The sequence below is a fragment of the Camellia sinensis genome, chromosome 6 (assembly GCF_055761805.1).
Source record: "Camellia sinensis isolate YWXY chromosome 6, ASM5576180v1, whole genome shotgun sequence".
Taxonomy (NCBI): domain Eukaryota; kingdom Viridiplantae; phylum Streptophyta; class Magnoliopsida; order Ericales; family Theaceae; genus Camellia; species Camellia sinensis.
The window spans coordinates 108,267,204-108,289,921 of record NC_138966.1 but is presented as its reverse complement, the minus strand read 5'-3'; the positions used below and the strand labels follow the sequence as shown (position 1 = coordinate 108,289,921).

The following is a 22,718-nucleotide window of genomic DNA, read 5'->3' as shown; positions in this document are numbered from 1 at the left end:
GTGGCCAGAAAATTCATGGCTCGAAACACTCAAAACGACGTCGTTTTAGGTGTAAAACGATATCGTTTTGATACATTCAAACCATTTGAGCCACCCAAATTCGGGCCACAAGCCCAAAGCCCTAGGAGTTTACACGGTCACATAGGATTTACCTCTAAATATTATGGCTGTATTGGGACCAGTCCGGATCCTCAGTCGCCTTCCCCTGCCGCCCTTCTTGCGGTGCCCCAAAACGACGTCATTTTAGGGCAAGTTTTCAAAAAAAAGAAAAAAAAAAGACAGAAGGCAAGAACCAGAAGAGAAGGCAGAGAAAGAACGAAGCAGAGGCATTCAAACACCATTCAAACATTCAAGCATTCCAACAACCATTCAAAATTAACAACCAAATAATAAAACTGTAGCCCGCAACCACCACAAACACTGGGTGTTCAAAATTAACAACCAAATCTAAGATATATATACATACATAGAGAGAGAAAAAAAAAATTACCACTGGGTGTTCTTCTGGGTGTTCAAAATTAACAATCATTCAAAATTTACACTGGGTGTTCTTCTGAGATACATATTAACAACCAAATCTAAGATATATATATATATATATATACATAGAGAGAGAGAGAAAAAAAAATGGGACAAACCTGTAGCCTGCAACCATCACAAACCCGGGGCAACGTCGAGGGTTTCGCTATGAAAGGGCAGGGGGTCTCGTTGAGATCAATTTCAAAGGACCTGGGTCGGAAATTGGTACCGGATTTGGGTAAATCTGCGAACTCCATTGTTATAGTGAAAAAAAAGTTTCGATCCTCTTCTTCTACCCCTTCTCTTTCTCCTTCTTCGAAGTGGCCAGATTGCTGCTTCCCATTAGGCCGGCGAAGCCATCACCGGCGTCTCTCTTCTTCTTCTTCTTCCTCCTACTCCTTTATTCCTCCTCTTCTCTTTCTCTGCCTTCCTTCTTCTCCATTCTTTCTTCTTCTCCCTCTCCCTCTCTAGGTTGCTTCTGTTCTGCCCTTTTTTTTTTTTTTTTTGAAAACTTGCCCCAAAACGACGTCGTTTTGGGGAGCCACAGGAAGGGCAACAAGGGAAGGCGACCGAGGATCCGGACTCGTATTGGGACTACACCCCTAAAGCATTGAATAATTTTAAAATTATAGGCGACTAGCATATCACACATAATCGGACACAAAATTCATCGATGGCCATGATTTTAAAAAAATGAGTCTCACTGACCAGGTTCATTCCTTTTTATGTAACAAAACAAAATAAATTTTCAACTCATGAGGGAAGACAGGACAAAGAAGGAAGATTGTCAACAATGAAGTCCATAGCCAGCATGAGAGAGCCCCTTGTGGCTTCAAAAATGCACCCAAGACCGATTTTTCGTTTGCCTGCAAAGCCAAACCATATTACTGTGTCTGGCAAAAAAGAGTAAACTAAGTAATAGCCGCTAAACAAATCTAGTGTCTCCACCAAGGAAAAAAGTATGTTCTGGTGTTGATTTACAACAGAACCCTAGAAAAATAAGCCATTTAACTATTTTCTTCAGCAAAACAGACTCAAATGCAGACAGGTAGGATACAAAATTAAACCAGTAATTGAAAAAAAAACAGAATTGTCTCGCAAGCATGTCCATTATTTTTTACTTTCAACATGTAGTTTTTGAAGTTTGATGCAATCTCAGTGAGTGTTTCCGGCAACAAAGTGAACGCTAATTCTAATATAAGATACATCAATATACACTGACTGAACCAAAATACCCTTTAAAACTACTTATTTCTAGAAGTTACGAGCAAAAAAAAACATATACAGGCATTTACACACTGGAATATACAACATTGACCACAGAACATTCAAAATCAAATGAATAAATTGCTTAGTATAGTAGCAATAGAGAGGGTTTCACAAATTATCTGAATCCTCAATCACAGCCTCTCCCAGTTTGTTGGAAATTAACCCCTCCTAACGCTCCCGATCAGATGCATCCTGCGCCAGCAGACAAAAGTCACATACAGAGAGATATCTTGGAACATTACAGAAAAGAAGCCTAGTGAGATGGACATTCTAAGCATAAACACTTCATTAATTCAGTCGGTAGTGTGTTGGGGCTGTTAGAAAATGGGCTAAACAATGTTAAATCATATGTTTCCCTTCATTTTTAGAAACCAGCAGAACCAAGCATTAACCCACCATATAACTGACTGTACTCAACAAAATTTTCTAAAACATGTTTGTCATAACGTAAGAACCATACAGAGGTTTTGTTTGCATAGATCCTAAATCGACCTACTTGTGTAAACCATCGAAACAAAGAATGGGTTATTTAGAAAAACCTATTGTTTGTGCAATTAAAATATACATGACAGATATTGCTTACCTCTCTGAATCTTAAGCAGCTCATTCCAACATCAGTTTCCTTGTCTTCTACAACTTCCTGATTTTCAATTTCTGCATCAGTATATGTGAGGGCCCGTTGCAGCTTCCTAGGACAAAACACCTCAACCTCTACCATATACGAGGCAGTCACAGGTCGATGATCAGAAAGCCTAAGGTCTGCTTTCCTGTAGCTTAATAACCGCATTCCCTTCCCATATGAAAGAATACGGTCACACCTGATAGAAGAAGATACATAAACGTCTAGAAATGCAAATGGGCATTCAAAACTAAGAGAAACAAAAAGAACCAATCAACATGGACACCAAACCAAAGCATGAAACATTTATCAAAAAATAGATTCAGATTTGCCTAAGATTTGTTATATTTTATGTTTGATATTATAACATTATCTTATTTGTAGCTTGTTCAAGCCCGTAAAAGGGTTTCTATTGTTGTTCAAGTCCCTGAACTTTCTACACACACACAAGGGGGATGAACCCTTCCCTTGAATGATATGCAAGCCAGAGATCAAAATGATATGACATTAGTGGCCATCCAATCTAGGTGCTCACATCACCATAACAATAATATTCAAATCTTGGAGCAATGTAGACGGGACAGCTCCTAATCTCCAATAAACTCAAAATTCACTAGCATGACAAGCATGGAAAAGACACATAATCCAACATTAATCTTGGAAACTTTCCACAAAAAGCTATTGATGGGTGTAAGAATAAAATAAATAAATAAAACTGCTACTAGGGGTTAAAAACTAGATCATGAACATGCATATACATAAGCATATGCACATATGTACATATGCATGTGTACCAAAGAAATAAAATGTTGAAGACCCATGCCTCTCGTCCCAACCATGCAAAGTTCAGTTCTCAATCCAACTGCAGTAATAACTGTTAGTCCATTCTCCCCCTTGTTGCATATTTCACCCAAAAAAGTGGCGCTAACCACTGATAAATTGTTGGTCATGTTGTAATTTTTGCAATCATGGATGCCTCCAAACAGAATATTTTTCTATTCCAAATGTAAATTAGGCTTTTATATTACCCAATCAGTTCTCATCTGTTTATTTTTCATTAAAGAATAACCAATGTAAAGATGACTCAATCAAAGTGATTCTGTCCCGATAATAATAAAATACTCAAGCTCCACGTCATTCCCACAATACTTGTGTCCTTTTATCTTTAAAATAGGTGACATATCTGTTTCATTGTGCATAACAGTACAATGTCTCTAGCAAAGAAAGAATTATTACAGGTTGCAGATAATGGTTTCAATACAGAACAATGCAGGACCAGAACTTGAATTCTAATTCATATCATAATACTTTATGAATTTGAAATTGAATAGATGCGTTGCGACAGACAAGAGAAGATGCATGCTTCAGAAAAGATCAATTTGTTCCTAGAAAAATTGTTGAACAATGAAATGAAAAAACAATTACCCAGAGAAAACAAGCATACATAACAAAAAGCATTCATAAGATACAATGAAACAATAAAAAGAAAATGCGTAAAGTAGAATGGAAACTGTAAGAATTTATGTATTATTGATTGATGTCTTGATTGATAGATTACAAGATGCATTAATTACAATTCCTATACAATCTATATATAGAAGAAAATGTGGTAGTAGGTGTAGTGGAGGTGATAGTGGGTTAGGTGAAGTGGAGTGTGTAGTGGAGTAGAGGTAGGTGAAGTGGAGTGTGTAGTGGAGTAGGTGAAGGTAATGTGGTAGTAGGTGTAGTGGAGGTGATAGTGGGTTAGGTGAAGTGGAGTGTGTAGTGGAGTAGAGGTAGGTGAAGTGGAGTGTGTAGTGGAGTAGGTGAAGGTAAAGATGGGAAATTCTAACAGCCCCCCGCAAACTCAAGGAGGAGAGAAACTAACCAACTTGAGTTTGGAGAGAGTAACAAAACAAGAAAATACATAAAAATAAAAAAGGATAGGAGACACTGTATGGTCGTGTCAGACCGTTGGTGAAGACACTGTATGGGGTGTCATAACGTTGGAGAGGACACTGTATGGTGGTGTCAGACCGATGTAGAAGACAGTTTATGGGGTCATGTCGGACCGTTGTAGAAGACAATGTTGTGACAGTTTACGGAGTCTTGCTGGACCCTGGTAGAAACTAACCGGAATCAATGTCGGGACAGTTTACAGAGTCTTGTCGGACCCATAAAGGAGCTAACCGGAATCAATGTCGGGACAGTTTACAGAGTCTTGTCGGACCCATAAAGGAGCTAACCGGAATCAATGTCGGGACAGTTTACAGAGTCTTGTCGGACACTTGTAAAAACTAACCGGAATCAATGTCGGGACAGTTTACAGAGTCTTGTCGGACTCTTAAAAAGTTGCACCCTCAAAAGGCGTGCCCAATTTTGTCAAAAGGCGTGCCATCAAAAGGCGTGCCCAATTCATCAAAAGGCGTGCCATCAAAAGGCGTGTCCACTTTGTCAAAAGATGTGCCATGAAAAGGCGTGCCAGTTTGTCGGGCGGCAAGAGGCGCGCGATACGCGTGGCTGCCTCGGCTATTTAACCAAGACGAAGGCTGAGGCTGAGGCATACCATTCTGAAACCTCTGAAACCAACCCTTCGCTGAAAAAACTCTGCCTCTGCGGAGAGAGAAACTGTGGAACACTTTGTTGCCATTCTGTCACCAACCCTTCCGAACATTACCAGTCTGAAATTGCTATTTCGCTGAAACACTTAGCAACCCAAAAACATGGCCTCTTCTTCCCGTCCAGCTACCCAGAACCTGCTCACGCTCTTTCCAGAACTGAACGAGCCCACAAGAGAAATAACTGGTGCGGTGGCCAGTGAACCTCAACCAAACACCTCTGGTTTTGCTCCATTGAACTTTCCGATGCGGTCGGTGGAGCAAAAAATGGCGGTGCAAACTGATATTGAGGCTAATCAGTATACTCTGAAGTCATGCGTGGAAACCATGACGGCGGTCACAAATTTGTCGAACCGGCTGCAGAGTAGGACAAATGAGGTGCAGCATTTAAATTCCCAGCTGGCTCTGCTCCAACGCATGTATAAGGATGCGCGAGCAGAGATAAGTGTGCTGAAAGCAGAAAATAAGGAGCTGAAGCGGAAGGCCACTGTGATGTTCCGATTTGGAGGTCCGCCGTATGCTGCAGTGGAGGAGTATGGAGGAGTGAACGTGCTCGGCGGCGTAGGAAACACGGAGGCAGCACCGTCAAGGGCCGCCCAGGACGGAGGAAAGAAGAGGAGATCTGCAGCAGAGTAGAGAAGAAAAATCCCACTGTGGGTGTTGGGTGTGTTATGGTGGTTTTTTTTTTTTTTTTTTTTTTTTTTTTTTTCTCGTGTAAAATTATGATCGGGGTTGATCCTGACATGAATAAAATAAGTGTGTTTGGCAAACTCGAATGGTAGGTGTGGTAAGGCAGAAAAATCAACTGGAATGATTTTTTTTTTTTTTTTTTTTTTTTTTTTTTGTGAAAATAATAATAATAATAATAATATTAATATGGAAATCATGGAGTGGGCGGTGGTACAAAAATATTGTGTAGAAAAAGAGGGAGATGGTGGAAAAGAGAGGCCACTCATGTTATTAAAATAAATTAAGGAATTAAAAAAAGTGATATTGGTTTTGTTTTCAAAAAAGATGGATTAAAATAAATATAAAAAAAGAAAAAGAAAGTGGAGACCATGATGAAAGGTGGGAACAAGTGTGCTGGTGCTGTGTTGTAATGGTCAGAAAGAGAGATAAGAAAATAAAATAAAATAAATTTCAAGGTGCTGTGTTGTAATGGCATTGAAATATCCACCATCATAAAGAGTATCAGTGGTGCTGCATATGTTTATGAGCATTATTTGAGGCCTTTCTTTCTTAACCCACAGCAGACTGTTAACGTCTAGTATGTCCCAAGGAAGAAGGACATCTTCAGTAAGCCAGATGACATTCTAACTGCTGCTGGGAAGTACATAGAAGAACATGGCCCGGAAGCATTTGAGAAGCTTGTTAGCAAGGATAGGGAAACCAAGTTCAGGAGTAGCAATTACACGTATTTTGATGAGGACCACAGCTATTGAGCCTTGTTTGGCTGAGGGAAACACCTTTTTTCCGCTGCTGTTAGGAGTATCTTTCCGGTGGAGAAGCTGCTATGGACTATTTGGGGAGAGTGATGTCGAAAGCCGGAGCCTTGGATCTCGCTACCGGCGTCGGCGGAAAGATCGAGAAAGACGATGTTCTCTCCGCTGTCCAGAAGTATGAGCAGTATCACGGCTACTATGATGCCGAGAGAGAATGAGATGTTATGAAGATATGATGAGGAGGTAGGTATGTAGTAGACAATTCTAGCGGACTAGGTTGAGGTCCGGCGGGCGGCCAAGGCGAGGTTGCCGCCGGCCGGTGAAGCGAAAAAATATTAAATTCTTAACCTTGCTCTGATACCATGTAAGAATTTATGTATTATTGATTGATGTCTTGATTGATAGATTACAAGATGCATTAATTACAATTCCTATACAATCTATATATAGAAGAAAATGTGGTAGTAGGTGTAGTGGAGGTGATAGTGGGTTAGGTGAAGTGGAGTGTGTAGTGGAGTAGAGGTAGGTGAAGTGGAGTGTGTAGTGGAGTAGGTGAAGGTAATGTGGTAGTAGGTGTAGTGGAGGTGATAGTGGGTTAGGTGAAGTGGAGTGTGTAGTGGAGTAGAGGTAGGTGAAGTGGAGTGTGTAGTGGAGTAGGTGAAGGTAAAGATGGGAAATTCTAACAGAAACCTACACGACATATATCTCAAGGACAAAACAAAAAACAAAGAGTAGTAGGTATAATTTACAGTGGAGCAGTCAATTAGACAAAGACAGGAACCAGAAATGACATAAATGACATGTAATGATCAGATGTGGGACAAAGTCCCATGAACAAGCAAAAGCTTGTAGATGCATACCATGCTGGGGTACGCCTTCCAACCTTCGGATCCTCCCCAAAGTACTTCTCCGAGTTTAACTCATATTTATAGGTTGGTGAAAAATTTAATGTACCTTCACACCATCCATCAAATGCACGACCTTTCCTGAGCTCTCGTACAAGCTGCCAGAAGAAGATGTCCATGTAATCAGCAACTAGACTTCAAATAACCATGACTTCATGCAAAAATGATAAATCACAATTTTTTCAATCACCACATTGAACTTCAATGTTTTCAATGAACTTCAATTTAGGTTAAAATACACGTCAATGTTTTCAGTCATCACAATGAACTTTCATCAATTAGTAGATGTCGTGAACTTCTATCAATGTTTTTAATCACCACAATGCTTCACACCTTCAAATTCCGTTTTCTAATTACGCAAATCTAGATATACTATGGCTGAAAGAATCAGCAACACAAACAACTACATTGCCAGACACAACAATATAAATACTCCCAATATTGATTTGGAGCACCAGTACTGTAGGCAAAGCACAATAAACATCTTTGCTTTAATTTTCAATTCTACAGCTTAAAAGAGCAAGTATTCTCTGCGATTTATGTGTCTAAAAATCCTTACAATTTTTTCCCCTCATTACATAATTCCTCTTTGCTTTTAACCGTACAAAGAAGTAGCAAATGCAATTGAAAACATTCTCCAGATACAACAACATATGATGACAAATGAGGATGAATACTTCCCTTGCAGATAATTTAACAAAAATGCCATACATTAAGATCAAAACATACTAAACTTAAAACTTCACTAAAATTTCATTTAGTTATGTATTATTGACCCACATCAAAATTTGTAAAACTGTATAACACCTAGATTACTAAAATAAGTACAAGGACAATAATCAATAAATCCCTATATATCTTCTGCAAGATGTGTTGCTATGTATATATGCATATATAGAAGATAAGAAGTCATGTATTGTACATAATTCTTAGTGATAAAGAATCCTAACTATTCAATAATAGCATTATGATACTACACTGCTCGTGATATTGACCTTACATGATCAAGTGTGTAGTCAATTATTTTGCATGATTGAGTACTTTTATGACATCTTCTCTGTAATAAGGGTAAAAGAACAATATATTCAAAATAATTAGTTGACCTTGACTTTTATCGTTAGTTTATTAGTGTGCTTTGGAGAGAGAGAGAGAGAGAGAGATTAACAAGGAGTTCCTCACAAAATTTTTCAACAAATCATACTATTTATCAATCTGCATAATTTGGTTCCGAATGGCCCTAGGAACATTATGCATATAATTTGAAGAACCCAAATACCAAAATCAAGTCAAATGGTGGCTAGTAGCCACTGTATATGAAAATCTTTCCACCAAGCTCATGAAACACAAGAAAATGCATGACTATGACAAACAACCTAGCAAGCAAAAAATACAAGCACCAATACATGTAGGCAATGTATATAGACTTTTGTAGTGTCCACTGTCCCTTTACATTGAGTTCCGCAAACCAAATATATAGAACAGAATAAAGGTCGTAGAGAATAGTGCTCTAGCAAAATTCATTAATTAGCAGTGTAAAACCAAAATTTGTTCTAAATAAGGTTGATTGTCAAATAATTCAAATGATGCCAGGAAAAAAAAGAAGAATAATAGAGGCAATAATACAAACAAACCTGGTCAAACTCAACCAACATGGACCAATCCTTTCTGGAGATCAGCTCTCGCGTTTTCTCATATGACAAATTGATACGATAATTTAGATCACCTAGCCAGAATATTTTACTGCAATTTGAAAAATTCATGTCATCTAGAAGATTAAAGAAAATGAGAGTTCTTAACAATCCTATGAATAAAAAAAGAGAGTAATTCAGTGTATATTTTTTTATTTCACCTAGTGCAAGGAACACTGTAGTGATCTACTACACGACAGAGGTACCAGCCAGAAAAACTTTAAATATATACACCCCTAGTTAAAGTGCAGACATTTACAACTTTTTCTTGTATAAATAGCCATTGTATACACTTTTCAGGCTTTCCAACTAGATCCAATCAGTCAACAATCAAGCAAGGACATGTAAATAATTCCAATATGAAACTTTTCAGATTTATAGAACAGAAGAGAGAGAGAGAGAGAGAGAGAGAGAGAGAGGACTGTACTTCTAGTTCTACCAAGAGCACCATTCAAGTTATCAAACTCTATGAAGAAAGAAAATAAATACTCAAGCTCTGTGGGGATAAATTGTATTTAAATATGCTTTGCTCTTCCCAAAAGTGGATATTGGTAATCAAAGGAAAACATTACTCTCAAAAGATGACATTTTATTATCAAGTAATGTAAGCATTTAAAGTAAGATCTAAACAAGAAACTATATATATATTTAATATTCCAATTTCTAAACAGTCAAAACATATTAGGAAAAGATTTCAAGATTCAATCCAAATAAGAACTAGTCTGGTTGTTCAAAGAAATTTTAGGCCACTAGCCTCTCTAGTCTCTAGACTCTTTTCCTTGATTTTTACAAGTATTAAACAATGGCTTCCCCCATGAGAGTGAATAAACATGGCAAACCAAAAAATAGAGCTTCTTCTAATAAGCACACACACGCGAGAGAGAGAAAGAGAGAGAGAGAGAGAATATCCACTAGGCATTTTTTTCATAATGTACGCACTATACTCACTCATGGTCATGGATGCTTTTGGGAAGTCCAATAGCTGAAAGTGGATGAAATTGAGTCCTTCGATGTATTTCATGCACATCAGCATTTCTTTTAACTGCATCCGCATCTTTTTCACCCGATGTTAGGTGAGTACAAATAAAACAAAATAGCGTCTGATATATAGACATGCTAACAGCTATTGACCCCTGGAAGATTGAAAATTACCAGTATTAAGAAGAAAATAAAGCAAGTAAACTCATCAAAATTAAGTAACTGTAATACTATTTACGAATTGAATGTCAAACCACATGATATTGAGAGGCAACATAAAGTAATTAACCAACAACATATGCTTTTATGACAAAAATGCATGAAGCTTGTGTGCAGTGCACAAGCACAGCAAGAAGTAAAAACTTGTAGAAAAACCGTAAGGTTATTGCAATCCTCCTACCTCTAAGTTCAACCAATATACTTAGGAGACTTCGAAAAGATGTATCCGATATATAAGAGCTTGATATGCATTATTGGCTCGGTTCCCTAACCACTGAAACTTGTGGGCCGATTGATTTCTCAACATGGCATCACCACTTCCGTTCTAGAAGGTCCTTTGTTCAAGTGTTTCCGTTTGAGTCTGTTCCACTATTATGTTTACTAATATGTGTGTTGTTTTGCTTATCCACCCATCCTGTTTTGTTTGATTTATTGATTAGTTTACCTCTCTATATAGGTTAACATTTTACATGCAATGCCCTAAAATCAAGATCAAGATCAAGATGGTTGCCAAAGCCCAAAGTTTACCTCTTTATATGGGCTAACATTTGACTTGTTGATGTTCTCTAAAATTTATTGCAAGAGGGAACTAACAGTTACATCCAACAGCTTATGCACAAGACAAACAAAGAAGCAAGGCGCCAGTAGAAGTATTACAGAACTTGCAAATTGGGGACTAGTTGAAGGATATAGTTTTTATTTGTTTACAACTATCATAAAGCAATATTCACAGAAGTCTAGTTTTAGTTGGTTCTTTCTATTAGTGTATATGTGATTCCCGTGCTGATGCTTGAAGCAAAAGGGCAAAATGCACTAATAAATGAGTGTGATCAGTCCACATAGTCGAAATTCTAATTTTACAAATCATGAATCATATCAAATCGAAAATCTTCACTATAAAAAAATGACGTTAGATAATCGTGCATATGAAAGAAAATGAAATAAATTGATTTTGGCACATATTATAGAATAGTTCATATATAAGGACATGTTTAACCCATCTATCATTAACCAGCGAAACTGGTAAGGATGGTAATATCATCAATATTAGAGTAAACAATCAGAAAAAGAACAAACCTTGTTGCCTATGTAGCCCATTACACCAACACCAACAGTAGACACCTTCAAGTTCTGGATATGCCTTCGCAAGCTTCTGCGAACCCATATAGTGAGGAAAATTCCAACCATTTGCTTGCTTACTATCCTTACAAATGGGGATCTTCTTTTCCGATCCATAAGGGATTCAATGTCAAGTTCCGCAAGCAAAGCTGTGTCTGATTGCGCTCTATCATCATCAGTCCCGGGTAACTTGAAAGAATTATATGTTCCAAAAGATTTAGAAGATTTGAAAGATTTAATAGACTTAAAGGAAATAGGTCTGTCTAAAACATGCTTGGCCAGCAGATCCAATGGTGGCTCAGGCCAGCTCAAACCAATCCTTTCTGTCCCACTGAGAGTTTTGGTTAGTTTTCTATTGCATTGAGAAAATGATGCTTCGGTGTTTCCTGAACAATCTTCTGTTCTAAGGCAATTCAACCTGTCCAGCCTCTTTGGAGAAGAAAATTGCCTCCCTAAATCCTGTTGAACTTGCATGCCTAAATGGATGTCATCACTAGAGACTGAAGCTTCAGAATTCATAAACACATTTTCGACTGCAAGTGATCCATCAATGGCTTCATCAAAATCAGTGGATTCATCAGTTAATGGATGGATTTCCTCCTCACCATCACTATCAGATTCAAGCATTATTTCGTCTTCTATATCGGGGGCATCATCAGATGGCTTAAATCTTGATGGAGAAGGGGGTTCACTGTAGCATTTAAATTTCGGCTTTGCAGGTCGAACCCTATTAAGAGTTTCACGAATGAGGTTTTCCCATTTGGGCACTGGGCGGCTATCTTTAGCACCAAAGATATTCCCAGCATTTAATGGTATAATCTCCTGAAGACTGTAAATATAAATCAGACCAATTATTCTGAAATGAACTTTAGATATATAAGAAAACTATGGAATCACTTCATGCTGGTATTTACGAAGATGATATACATACATACATACTTGTACATAGACATGGGGATTAAAACTGAAAAGAATAAAACTCGCTGTACTTGAAAGAACTGATTTGCATGAATATGATGATCTAACAAAATAGCACAATCAGAGGAATTCTATAAACCAACCCATTAAGAACTTACCCAATCACATAAATGTCAGCAGGCTCGCTGATATCTAACCAACTTTCGATAGCTAGGTCATCAGGTGGAAGCTTTCCTGCAACATTCCACGTGCCAACACATACTCTAGAACAAAAGACAACAGTAAATAAAGGTAAACAGACAAAACCTCAAATTCGCCAAATTAAGGTCACTCAGAACTTGTTTCAATATATGTGAGAAAGGCTCGCTTACCTGATTTCCTTTGTGTTTATATATTGGGCCCTAAATGTCTCCGACTTTCGTCTTACTCTTATTCTGGGAAGAGCATCTGAGTCCAGAAGAAATATGGATCAAAATGTAATTCAAATTACATAATGCAATTTACTAAACAATCAAATCACCACTGTCACCAAATATATGATATACCCAAAGTTCATGAAAGCAAATAGGTATTTAACCATTCTAAAAAAATTCAAAAATTGAACTTTAAACAGAACACATTACCAGTAAGATCAGTCTCAACTTCATCCTCTTTGTCGCCATACCGAAATCGCGATTCTCTTCTCCATTCGCCAATTTCTGCAGAAAAACACTTGGCGGGGTCAAACTTAAACCCTAAATCAAATTCTTCAAACATAAAAAAGTAAATACTTCAAAATTCAAAATTCAAACAACTACACATATATACAGATATATACAAAATTGCAAGTTGTTTATCCCAAACCTTCTGAATCGGAATCGGAGTCGCCATCGTCGGTGTCATCGGCACTGTAATCGGACTCCTCAGCACTGATGTTGAGCCATTTGCGCATTACGATCTTGGGCCAGAAGAGCTGTAGGCAGGTGCAACCCAAACAACATATTTCAGCCCAACTTCTCTGCAATTCCTCTCAAGTCATCGCAAAGAAAGAGAAACAGCAACCCTAGAAATCCGAAGAATTCTAGAGAGAAAAAGCATATACATACATATATATATATACACATATATACATATACAGAGAGAGAGAGAGACCTGAGCTTGATGACGATGTCTTGTTGTGCTCTGCTGCTTCATGTTTGGGAAGCTATGAAGCAGAGACTGAAATGGTGGTTGTTGCTGAAGAAGAAGGGTGCGTAGGTTAAGGGGTAACCACCTGGGTCTCAGAATAACTGTATTCGGTGCCGGTGACATTTATTTGATTAATACAATTAAATACTACTAGTAGAGTAGAATCTTATTTGTCAATAGGATTTGACTAGTATTTTTTTTAGGCTGTGGCTTTGGTCAAGGTTAAGATTGGACTGGATCGTGTTGTTGGGTCCATGGGATTCATTACGGGTCTCGTTTTGATGATCTGAACCGTTCAATGTGTAGAACTCGTCGAATATTATATGCTTAATAAAAATCACGTTGATCGGATATCGATAGCTATGTAATCAAAACAGTTTTTTGTCAACCGTTAATTTTTTCACCGTCTATTTTTTTTTTATACAAAACAGATTTGATCATATAACTATTGATATCCGATCAATGTGATTTTTTATAGGCCTATAGTACTCGATGAGTTCTGTATATTAAGCGGTTCGGATTATCAAAACGGACTCAAAAAATAGACCCCATAAGTTGGACTGGACGGGTCCAATCTTGATCTCAACTTAAGACAAGCTAAACCTTTTTTTTAAAAAAAATTTCAAATTTATTTTGATTTTCATTCTCCCCTTCCTCAAATCAAATCAACTCCCTTATGAAAAATTATGGGTAAATTACACTTTACCCCTCTCAATTATCATTATGTTTCATTTTATCTCCTCAAATTAAAAATTAATAGAGAGCCAAATTGGGAACTTAGTTAAAAACTAAACTTATTTTGGGTCATATCACCTCTTTAATTTTTTACACGTTTTTTAAAAAAAATTAAAAACCTACTTTTAACCAACTTTCCAAAACAACCCATGTACTACTTTCACTCTTTCAAAATTTTCGATCTAAACCTTTATATCTTAATTCTGTTAACAAAGCATATAAAAAAAATACATGTAATGTGTATATATCATATTTCTGATGAAAATACACTTTAAAGATGACATGTGCACATTTTTATGCACTTTTTCCATCTATTTTGGTAACAAAATTGAGATGTAAGGGTTAAATTAAAAACTTTCAAAAAATGAAAGACATACATTGCATCAATTTTTAATTTGTGGGGATAAAGTAAAAAATGGTGATAAATAAGGAGTAAAGTGTAATTTGCTCAAAAATTATTAAGTACTCCCATAAGTAAATAAAAAAATCTAAAAATATAAGCTATTTTCTTCCGATTACTTAATAAATATCGATTATTATTATTACCATATAATTTGAAACTAATAAATAATTAACCTTAACTAGTGATAAAGCCGTAAATTTTGCAAGAGGGAATCGAGATAAGTGTCATAAAAAAAAACTAATTTAAAAAATAATAATTGCTAACACATTATAAAAACTAGTAAGAAAAATTAATAAATTTATTCAGTGGTCCTCCTCGACAACTATTGTTGAGGATATATGATGTAATACTAAGGCCAAGTTTGGGAAGACTAAAAAAGTGCACTTTTTGTCTTTTTGGACTAAAAAATTGAGGTTGAAAATATGGATGTTTGGGTTAACTTTTTGACTTTTTATTGAAAAATGTGTAATAAAAAATTGTAAAAATTGATTTGTAGGGAAAAATTTGAATTGGGAGTTGTGCAGCCGTAATTGTTGACTTTTGGTGAATAGTGTTAACTTTTTAACTTTTTGAGTAACTTTTTGGCTTTTTGACTTTTTTTGAAGTCCCCAAACTTGGCCTAAATGGTTTAATTTTCCTAGTGTGCCTAAGGTGTGTAAAAAGAGGATAAAACCAGCTCATGAAGAAGTTGTTTGGAACAAATTAAAAAAAATTTAAAATTAAAAAGTTATTAAAAAAAATAAAAAATCTATATTATTTAAGGATAACTTGTGAGGAAGTTACTACGGCAAAATAATTTTGTCTTTTGAATTCAACAATCTAAAAGTCAAATCAAAAAATAATAAGGATAGAATGGTCATTTTACTTTTATTACAATATTTTATTACACATATTTTCTTAAAAAGTCAAAAAATTATTCTAAATATACATCTTTTTTTTCTATTTTTTTAACTAAAAAAATCAAAAAGTGTACTTATATGACACATCTCAGACAATCACTTAGTTCAGTTCGGTAAATAATTTTATGAAAAAAGATTAAGAGTTCTAAATTAAGAGTTCTAATAGCTCTAATTGGTGTGTGAATCTCAGTCTTCGTTTGACAATGACTTTTTTAGTTGACTTTTTGACTTATTTGACTTTTTTAGCTTGAGACTTTTTTGTTCGTTTGGTATTCTTAGGCCTCGTTTGGCAAGAGGCTATTTTAGTCAATTAGCCAAAAAGTTACTAAATTAGCCAAAAAGCTAACAACCCATACCAAAAAGTCAAAGATTCTCTTTTCTCTCTACTTTTTGCACATCTTTTCGTAATTAGCCAAAAAGTCATCCCAAACATATAAGTTTTTTTTACCTACCTTTTTAGCCAAATAGCTAAAAAATTACTAAATTAGCCTGTTCCCAAACGAGGCCTTAATTGGCTTTTTTGACTACGTTTGGGAACATACATTTTTAGTAACTTTTTGACTTTTTAGCTATAATGTGATGTAAAAAAAACTAATGTTTGTGATGACTTTTTGACTTTTTACGAAAATATGTGCAAAAAGTAGAGAGAAAAGATAATCTTTGACTTTTTGGTATAGATTGTTGACTTTTTGATTTTTTTAGTAACTTTTTTGACTTTTTGACTAAAAATGGCACTTGTCGAATGAGACCTTTTTGGAATAGTGAATTTTTTTTGTCTTTTTGTGATTTTTTGACCTTTTTTTTTTTTTATAATCTTTTTGTGATTATTTAGCCAAAACTAAAAACCAAACACCACCTCATGTGATATGATATTTCAACATTGATTTTTTTTCATTTTTTAAAAATTTTCTACGTCATTAATATTCTTTTAAAATTCTTAAATTATAAAAATGTATCATTTTTCTAATTTTTTTAACTCAATATGTTACACGTTGTTGCCTGCTTCCTTTCTGAGAGGGTAATTTATAAATAAATTGGGCCGAGCTAGGTAAATGGGCCGCGGTAAAAAGGGTCGAGTGAAAGGACCTTGCAGTTAGCTCGATTCAATTGTACTTGGGGTTACCACGGTTGGTGTGGTGTAATTAGCTCGGTCATACCATTCTGAGCCGAGATGATTTGAGCTTTCCTCAAGACCTTGCTCTTGATTAGCTCAGTCCAAGCTTACTATGGTTAGCTCGGTCTTGACGGACCAAATCGAGGTATAAGCAATGAAGTGAAGAACCGAGCTAGTTGGAGCTCGATCATTTTTGCCACTTTAGCATGGCTATGTTAGCTCGGTCGTTTTGTCATACTACCGAGGTAAAACCATCTCACTTGGTTTAAGCAGTGAGGGGGGTGTTGAAGGATAATCATTATCTTTTAGGAGTGTGATTCCTAGGAGGACTTTACATGGAGGAATAAGAGTCCTACTAGGATTGTGCCACGCGGAACCTATAAAAGCTCACAACATCACCTATGGAGAGGTAACACAACTTTGATTCTCGAATACACAGAACTTTTGCCTATTTGTCTATTTTGCTGACTTAGGCATCGGAGGGGTATCCGACACACACCCGCCGGCTAGCTCACGTTTGTGTTTTCAGGGAGTAAAGTGACGACGTACAGAGGAGCGCAAACTTGATCAACAGGATTATACGAGAAGAATATTTCGTGCTCGTACAATTGGCACTGTCTGTGGAAAAACCAGAAAGAACAAAACCTCTTGATCAAGTTTTTCCTCTCTAATTGGAAGTAATGACGCACAATGAAGATTTGCCGCAGTCCGCTATCGATGGACAAACCCTAGAGGGGGGTGGGAGGCGCGAAGGTTTTCCATCTATCCCTCCCATGGCGGATTTAGAGCACCAATGACAGAACCCCCGGAGGGAAGCTAGGGAAAGGCGGGCTAACAGCCCCCGTCGCTCTCAAAGTCCTGAAAGACGGAGGCGGAGGATGGATCCTCAGGTTCTGGAGGATCGCGTAAAGGAACAAAATGAGTTAATAAGGAAGATGGTAGCAGACATAGAGTCTATGAAGCGCCAGATCAAAGGAAAAGAGGTGGCGACAAGAGAGGGGCGCAAAAGTAACACGCTCCCTCGCCACTCGAAAGATAGTGGTAGGCATACCACACCATCGCAAGCAGAGAGTAGGAGCCTGAGAACAGGCGACACTCAGTCAAGAACTCCCAGGACTCGTTACTCCAGGTCTGAGAGAACGAGAACTGAGAGGTCATATACTGAGGGAAGCACCTATCGGCCCTCGCGCACGCACCAGACGTCATCCAGGCAGACGGAGTTGCCTAGATCATCCGATTTGCGAACCGTGCTAGAAGAAAGGGCACGATGGAAGGAAGATACCAGGGCGCGCGACTTGCGCTGAGTTTCAGCCCTTCAGCGGTTGGCTCCTCGGACGCATGGGAGCGTCAAGGTAGGAATGCCAATACCGCGCATTGTTTACAAACCAACAGACAAAGCATTAGCAAGGCTGCAGACCTCGCCGTTTGTTCCGGCAACCACTACCTTCGGGCTTTCACCAGCCCAAATTCACCACTTATGAGGAGAAGACAGACCCCTACATGCACTTTCGCCACTTTCGCCAGGTTATGGCAGTATACCGGCGAAACGAGACTTTAATGTGCATCCTGTTTCCGTCCAGCCTAGGCGACCTGGGTCTAACTTGGTTCGAAAGGCTACCAAAAGGTAGCATCGCCTCCTGGGCACAATTGGCAGAGGCGTTCGTGACAAGGTTTAGAACGAACACCAAGACACCAGTGGAGATCGATCAGCTACTCTCCATTGACATGGACGACAAAGAAACATTGAGGTCCTACAACAGTCGCTACTGGGAAACTTTCAAGCAGATAGGAGATTGTCCTTCAAACCTCGCCATCGCACAATACAAACGGGGCTTGCCAGTTGGCAACAAATTGAGGGATTCAATCACTATGACGCCTCCCTTCACGATGGAGGCCTTAATGGAGAGAGTGCACCAACATATTCGTGTGGAAGAGGATGACGCCCGTGCTAAGGCGAAATCTGGCACAACAGCAATACCAGATAAAAAGACTTTGGCAAAAGTCAACACGTAGAACGACCAAGCAGGAATGGGCGAGGCAGACGGGCCAACAAAGAGGATCCAGACAAAAGGTGGTTAAGAGTTCGCACTGCCATTACCACGGTGTTCAAAAAACCAATCTACCGGATTCTCAGTGAGATACGCGACGAACCTTTCGTCAGATGGCCAGCTAAGTTGGGAGAAACACAGAAGGACTATGGTAAAAGGTCCCGGTGCATCTTCCATGATGAAAAGGGGCACCACACTGAGAATTGCACGCTGTTGAGACAGCACTTGGAGGAGTTAGTGGCAGCTGGACACCTGGACCAGTACATAGAAAGGGGGACACCACCAGCCCCCCAAAACCACGACAACCCAAACGGAATGCCAATCGACGCCCCACTTCAAGGCGTGATTAACGTAATACATGGGGTATTCGAACCTGAGCGAGTATGTGAGCTTAGGAGAATGATCAAGAAGGCTGAGCACTTAAGAGAGGTATTAAGTGCACAACCTGCTATCAAAAAGGGAAGAACAGAAGCCACGAATGTCATATCTTTTTCAGACAGAGACTTGGCAAGGATATATTGCCCTCACAATGATGCACTGGTCGTCACACTCCGCATCAAGGATTACGACATCAAACGGATTTTGATCGACTAGGGAAACTCGTGTGAGATAATGTATTACGAAACCTTCAAACAATTGAAACTAGAGGACAAAGACTTGGCGCCTGCAACATCTCCCCTAATCAGATTCAACTCAATGCCAGAGTGGCCAGTGGGCAAGATAATCCTCCTAGTCAGAGCAGGAAGCATGACGAAATAGGTGAAATTTTAGGTATTGAAAGTCCCTTCCACTTACAACATAATCTTGGGAAGGACATTGTTGCACTCCATGCGATCGGTAGCGTCAACCTACCATCAAGTGTTACGGTTCCCCAACGATGTGGGAGTAATTGAAGAGGTCTTTGGAGACCAAATTATGTCCAAACAGTGCTTCGTCATAGTAAATGGCAGCCGCACTGCCAAAGGGTATGTACAAATGGTGGAAGAACCAGAGAGTAATGAACTATTTGCGGATGTGGGCAAGGTAGCTGAACAGAAGGCAGTGAAAGGCTTGGTACAGGTAAGAATAGATGAAAAAGATCCAGAAAAGTTCTTTTTGCTTGGCTCGTCTTTGTCCAGCACTGAGAGGATAGAGGTCATGAAATTTTTAACCTCTAATATCGAAGTGTTTGCCTGGACACCGTATGACATGCCTGGCATAGACCCAAACTTCATCTGTCACCAACAGAACGTCCACCCAATTGCCAGACCGATTATACAGGGCACCACAGATCAGCACTCTACCATATAGAGATAGTGGCGGAAGAAGTGGGAAACTTGCTAGAGGCAAGAGCTATAAGAGAAGTGCACTATCCCAGATGAATCTTCAATACCGTAGTAGTGCCAAAGAAGAACGGAAAATGGCCTGTCTACGTGGACTACAAAACAGTCAACAAGGCATGCCCAAAAGACAGCTTTCCCCTACCACGAATAGACCAACTGGTAGACCTGACGGCAGGACACAATCGACTTAGCTTCCTTGATGCGTACAAAGGTTACCATCAGATCGCTATGTATGAACCAGACCAGGAGGTCACATCCTTTACAACGCCTAGAGGATTGTACTGTTACAAGGTTATGCCCTTTGGCCTAAAGAACGCAGGGGCAACATTCTAACAGATGATCACCAAGATGTTCGAACCATTGTTAGGCAGAACAATGGAGGCTTACATCGACGACATGGTGGTCAAGAGCAAGGATGAGAAGGACCATCTCAGGGACCTAGATGAAATGTTCCAGATTCTGAAGAAGAACAAGTTGCGCCTAAATGCATCCAAGTGTGCGTTCGGCGTAGGATCATGCAAATTCCTAGGCTTCCTGGTGACCAACCGAGGTATAGAGGCAGACCCCTCTCAGATCAAAGCTATCCAGGATCTAGAGAGGCCCAACACAGTAAAAGAAGTGCAGCATCTCATTGGCCTGGCAGCTGCGCTCAACCGATTCATAAGTCGGTCGTTAGATAGATGCCGACCATTTTTCCAAGCATTAAAAGCCAAGTTTGAGTGGGATGGAGAATGTGATCGCGCCCTAGAAAGTTTGAAAGAATACATGTCTTCTCCACCGTTGCTAGTAACCCCAATACCTGGAGAAGAGCTCTTTTGTACCTGGCAGTTTCACAGCACGCAGTCAGCACAGTGTTGGTCAGAGCGGAAGGAATCCAACACCTGCCCATCTTTTATGTCAGCAAGACCTTGCTGGGCGCAGAAACCAGGTACTTGCCATTGGAAAAATTGGCCTTAGCCTTAATGATGGCATTAAGGAAGTTGTCGCATTACTTGCGCGCCCACACCATAATCGTCCTCACAGCTTTTCCATTAAAAGCTTTGTTTGAGAGGGCGAACTTTTCTGGGCGAATCTTAAAGTGGGAAGTGGAACTGGGACAGTTTGATATCAAGTTTCAACCCAGAACCGCAATAAAAGCCCAAGCTTTGGCAGACTTCGTGGCAGAATTCACACCAAAAAGTCATTACATCTGCCCAGCCGACTTAACGGGTATAACCGAAATAGGGATGGAAAGCGCTGCAGGAAATGCGCAACCCCTGATACGGGATGCCCAGCCACATCCCAAAATAGACCGGAGTGAAGAAATGGAGGAAGAGGCAAACCATGCTACGCCAAGCAAAGACTCATCAACAAGTAAAAACATGGTACAATCAGATAGTAAGGGGCAAGCAGTAAGCGTGGACTGGGAAGAAAATACCAGCAACACTCATGACCCCAAGGCATTATCCGATCCCTCCACTTGCTGGAAGCTGTTCGTTGGAGAGATGTGGAAGCCCTTCGTGGATGGAGCGTCCAACAGGCACGGTGTAGGACTTGGCATAGTCTTTATCTCACCAGATGGCCTAATAGTGGAGCAAGCAATCAACCTTGGCTTCCCAGCATCAAACAACGAAGCGGAGTATGAAGCGCTTCTGACATGACTAAAATCAGCACTCTACATGAAGGCCACCGAGCTAATGGTTTACAGTGACTCACAGCTGATGGTAAACCAAATTTCAGGCGACTACGAGGCAAAAGACGAAAGGATGGCTAAATACCAAGCGTTAGTCAGAAAAGAGATCATGAAGTTCAAAGTAGTGCAGATACAGCAGATTGGCTGAGAAGAAAACAGCAGAGCAGACGAACTAGCAGGCTTCGCTTCGATGGCAGATACATCCATCCCACATCCATTATTGACCGACTTCCTACCAAGACCAAGCATTGAAGAACCCAAAGTAGCAGAGGTATGTTGTGCCGAACTAGGCCCTTCATGGATGGATCCCATTATAGTGTTCTTAAAGGACGACATTTTACCCGAAGAAAAGAAAGAGACCAACGAAATAAGAGCAAAGGCATAACGATTTTGGCTCTCTCCATCAATGGCCTTGTACAAGAAATCCTTCACAGGACCCTACCTGAAATGTGTCCATCCTAGCAAGGTCGATGTATTATTGTTCGAGATACACGAAAGCGTATGCGGAAGCCACCAAGGAGGAAGATCATTGGCCTACAGAGCAATTTCGTAGGGATATTGGTGGCCTTACATGCAAGTAGATTCAGAGAAGTATGTAAAGAAGTGCGAGAAATGTCAGAAGTTCGCACACCAAATACATCAACCAGCTAGAGAGCTTCTACCATTAACTAGCCCATGGCCCTTCGCAATGTGGGGCTTGGACATAGTAGGACCACTTCCAACGGCACCCGGCAACAGAAAATTCTTTCTTGCAGCAACAGACTACTTCACAAAGTGGGTGGAAGCAGAAACACTCGCATCAATAAAGGAGAAAAATGTGAAGAAGTTCGTCTGACAAAATATCATCACTCGGTTTGGCATACCCAAGGCTCTAATATCCGACAACGGCACTCAGTTTGATGGAAAAAATTTTAGAGGCTTTTGTGAAGAATACAAGATGGAATTCTACAACTCTACACCAGCATACCCCCAAGAAAATGACCAGGCGGAAGCATCAAACAAAGTCGTCTTGGATGGATTGAAGAAAAGGTTAGAGAAAGCGAAAGGCAAGTGGACGGAGGAGCTCCCTCATGTTTTATGGGCTT

General features: G+C 39.2%; 1 protein-coding gene across 4 annotated transcripts in view; it reads right to left on the bottom strand.

Annotated features, from left to right (window-relative positions):
- Window positions 1-1,609: 1,609 nt before the first annotated feature.
- Window positions 1,610-22,718, bottom strand: part of LOC114298048 (DNAse I-like superfamily protein) — a 33,896-nt gene continuing 12,787 nt past the window's right edge. The window contains exons 2-12 of one of the 4 annotated variants that reach the window (XR_014332750.1): window positions 13,405-13,541; window positions 13,117-13,225; window positions 12,897-12,971; window positions 12,645-12,720; window positions 12,432-12,536; window positions 11,314-12,184; window positions 9,988-10,172; window positions 8,983-9,091; window positions 7,401-7,449; window positions 2,372-2,606; window positions 1,610-1,980 (exon numbers count right to left, since the gene is read on the bottom strand). Coding sequence is in view for 2 of the 4 variants with exons in the window: in XM_028242548.2 (XP_028098349.2) it covers window positions 1,957-1,980; window positions 2,372-2,606; window positions 7,307-7,449; window positions 8,983-9,091; window positions 9,988-10,172; window positions 11,314-12,184; window positions 12,432-12,536; window positions 12,645-12,720; window positions 12,897-12,971; window positions 13,117-13,270; window positions 13,405-13,446 (2,019 nt within the window). In the remaining 2 variants the exon portion in view is untranslated. Of the gene's footprint in view, window positions 1,981-2,371; window positions 2,607-7,306; window positions 7,450-8,982; window positions 9,092-9,987; window positions 10,173-11,313; window positions 12,185-12,431; window positions 12,537-12,644; window positions 12,721-12,896; window positions 12,972-13,116; window positions 13,271-13,404; window positions 13,542-22,718 lie in introns of all 4 variants that reach the window. The other 3 variants (XR_014332749.1, XM_028242549.2, XM_028242548.2) reach the window with 3 other exon arrangements.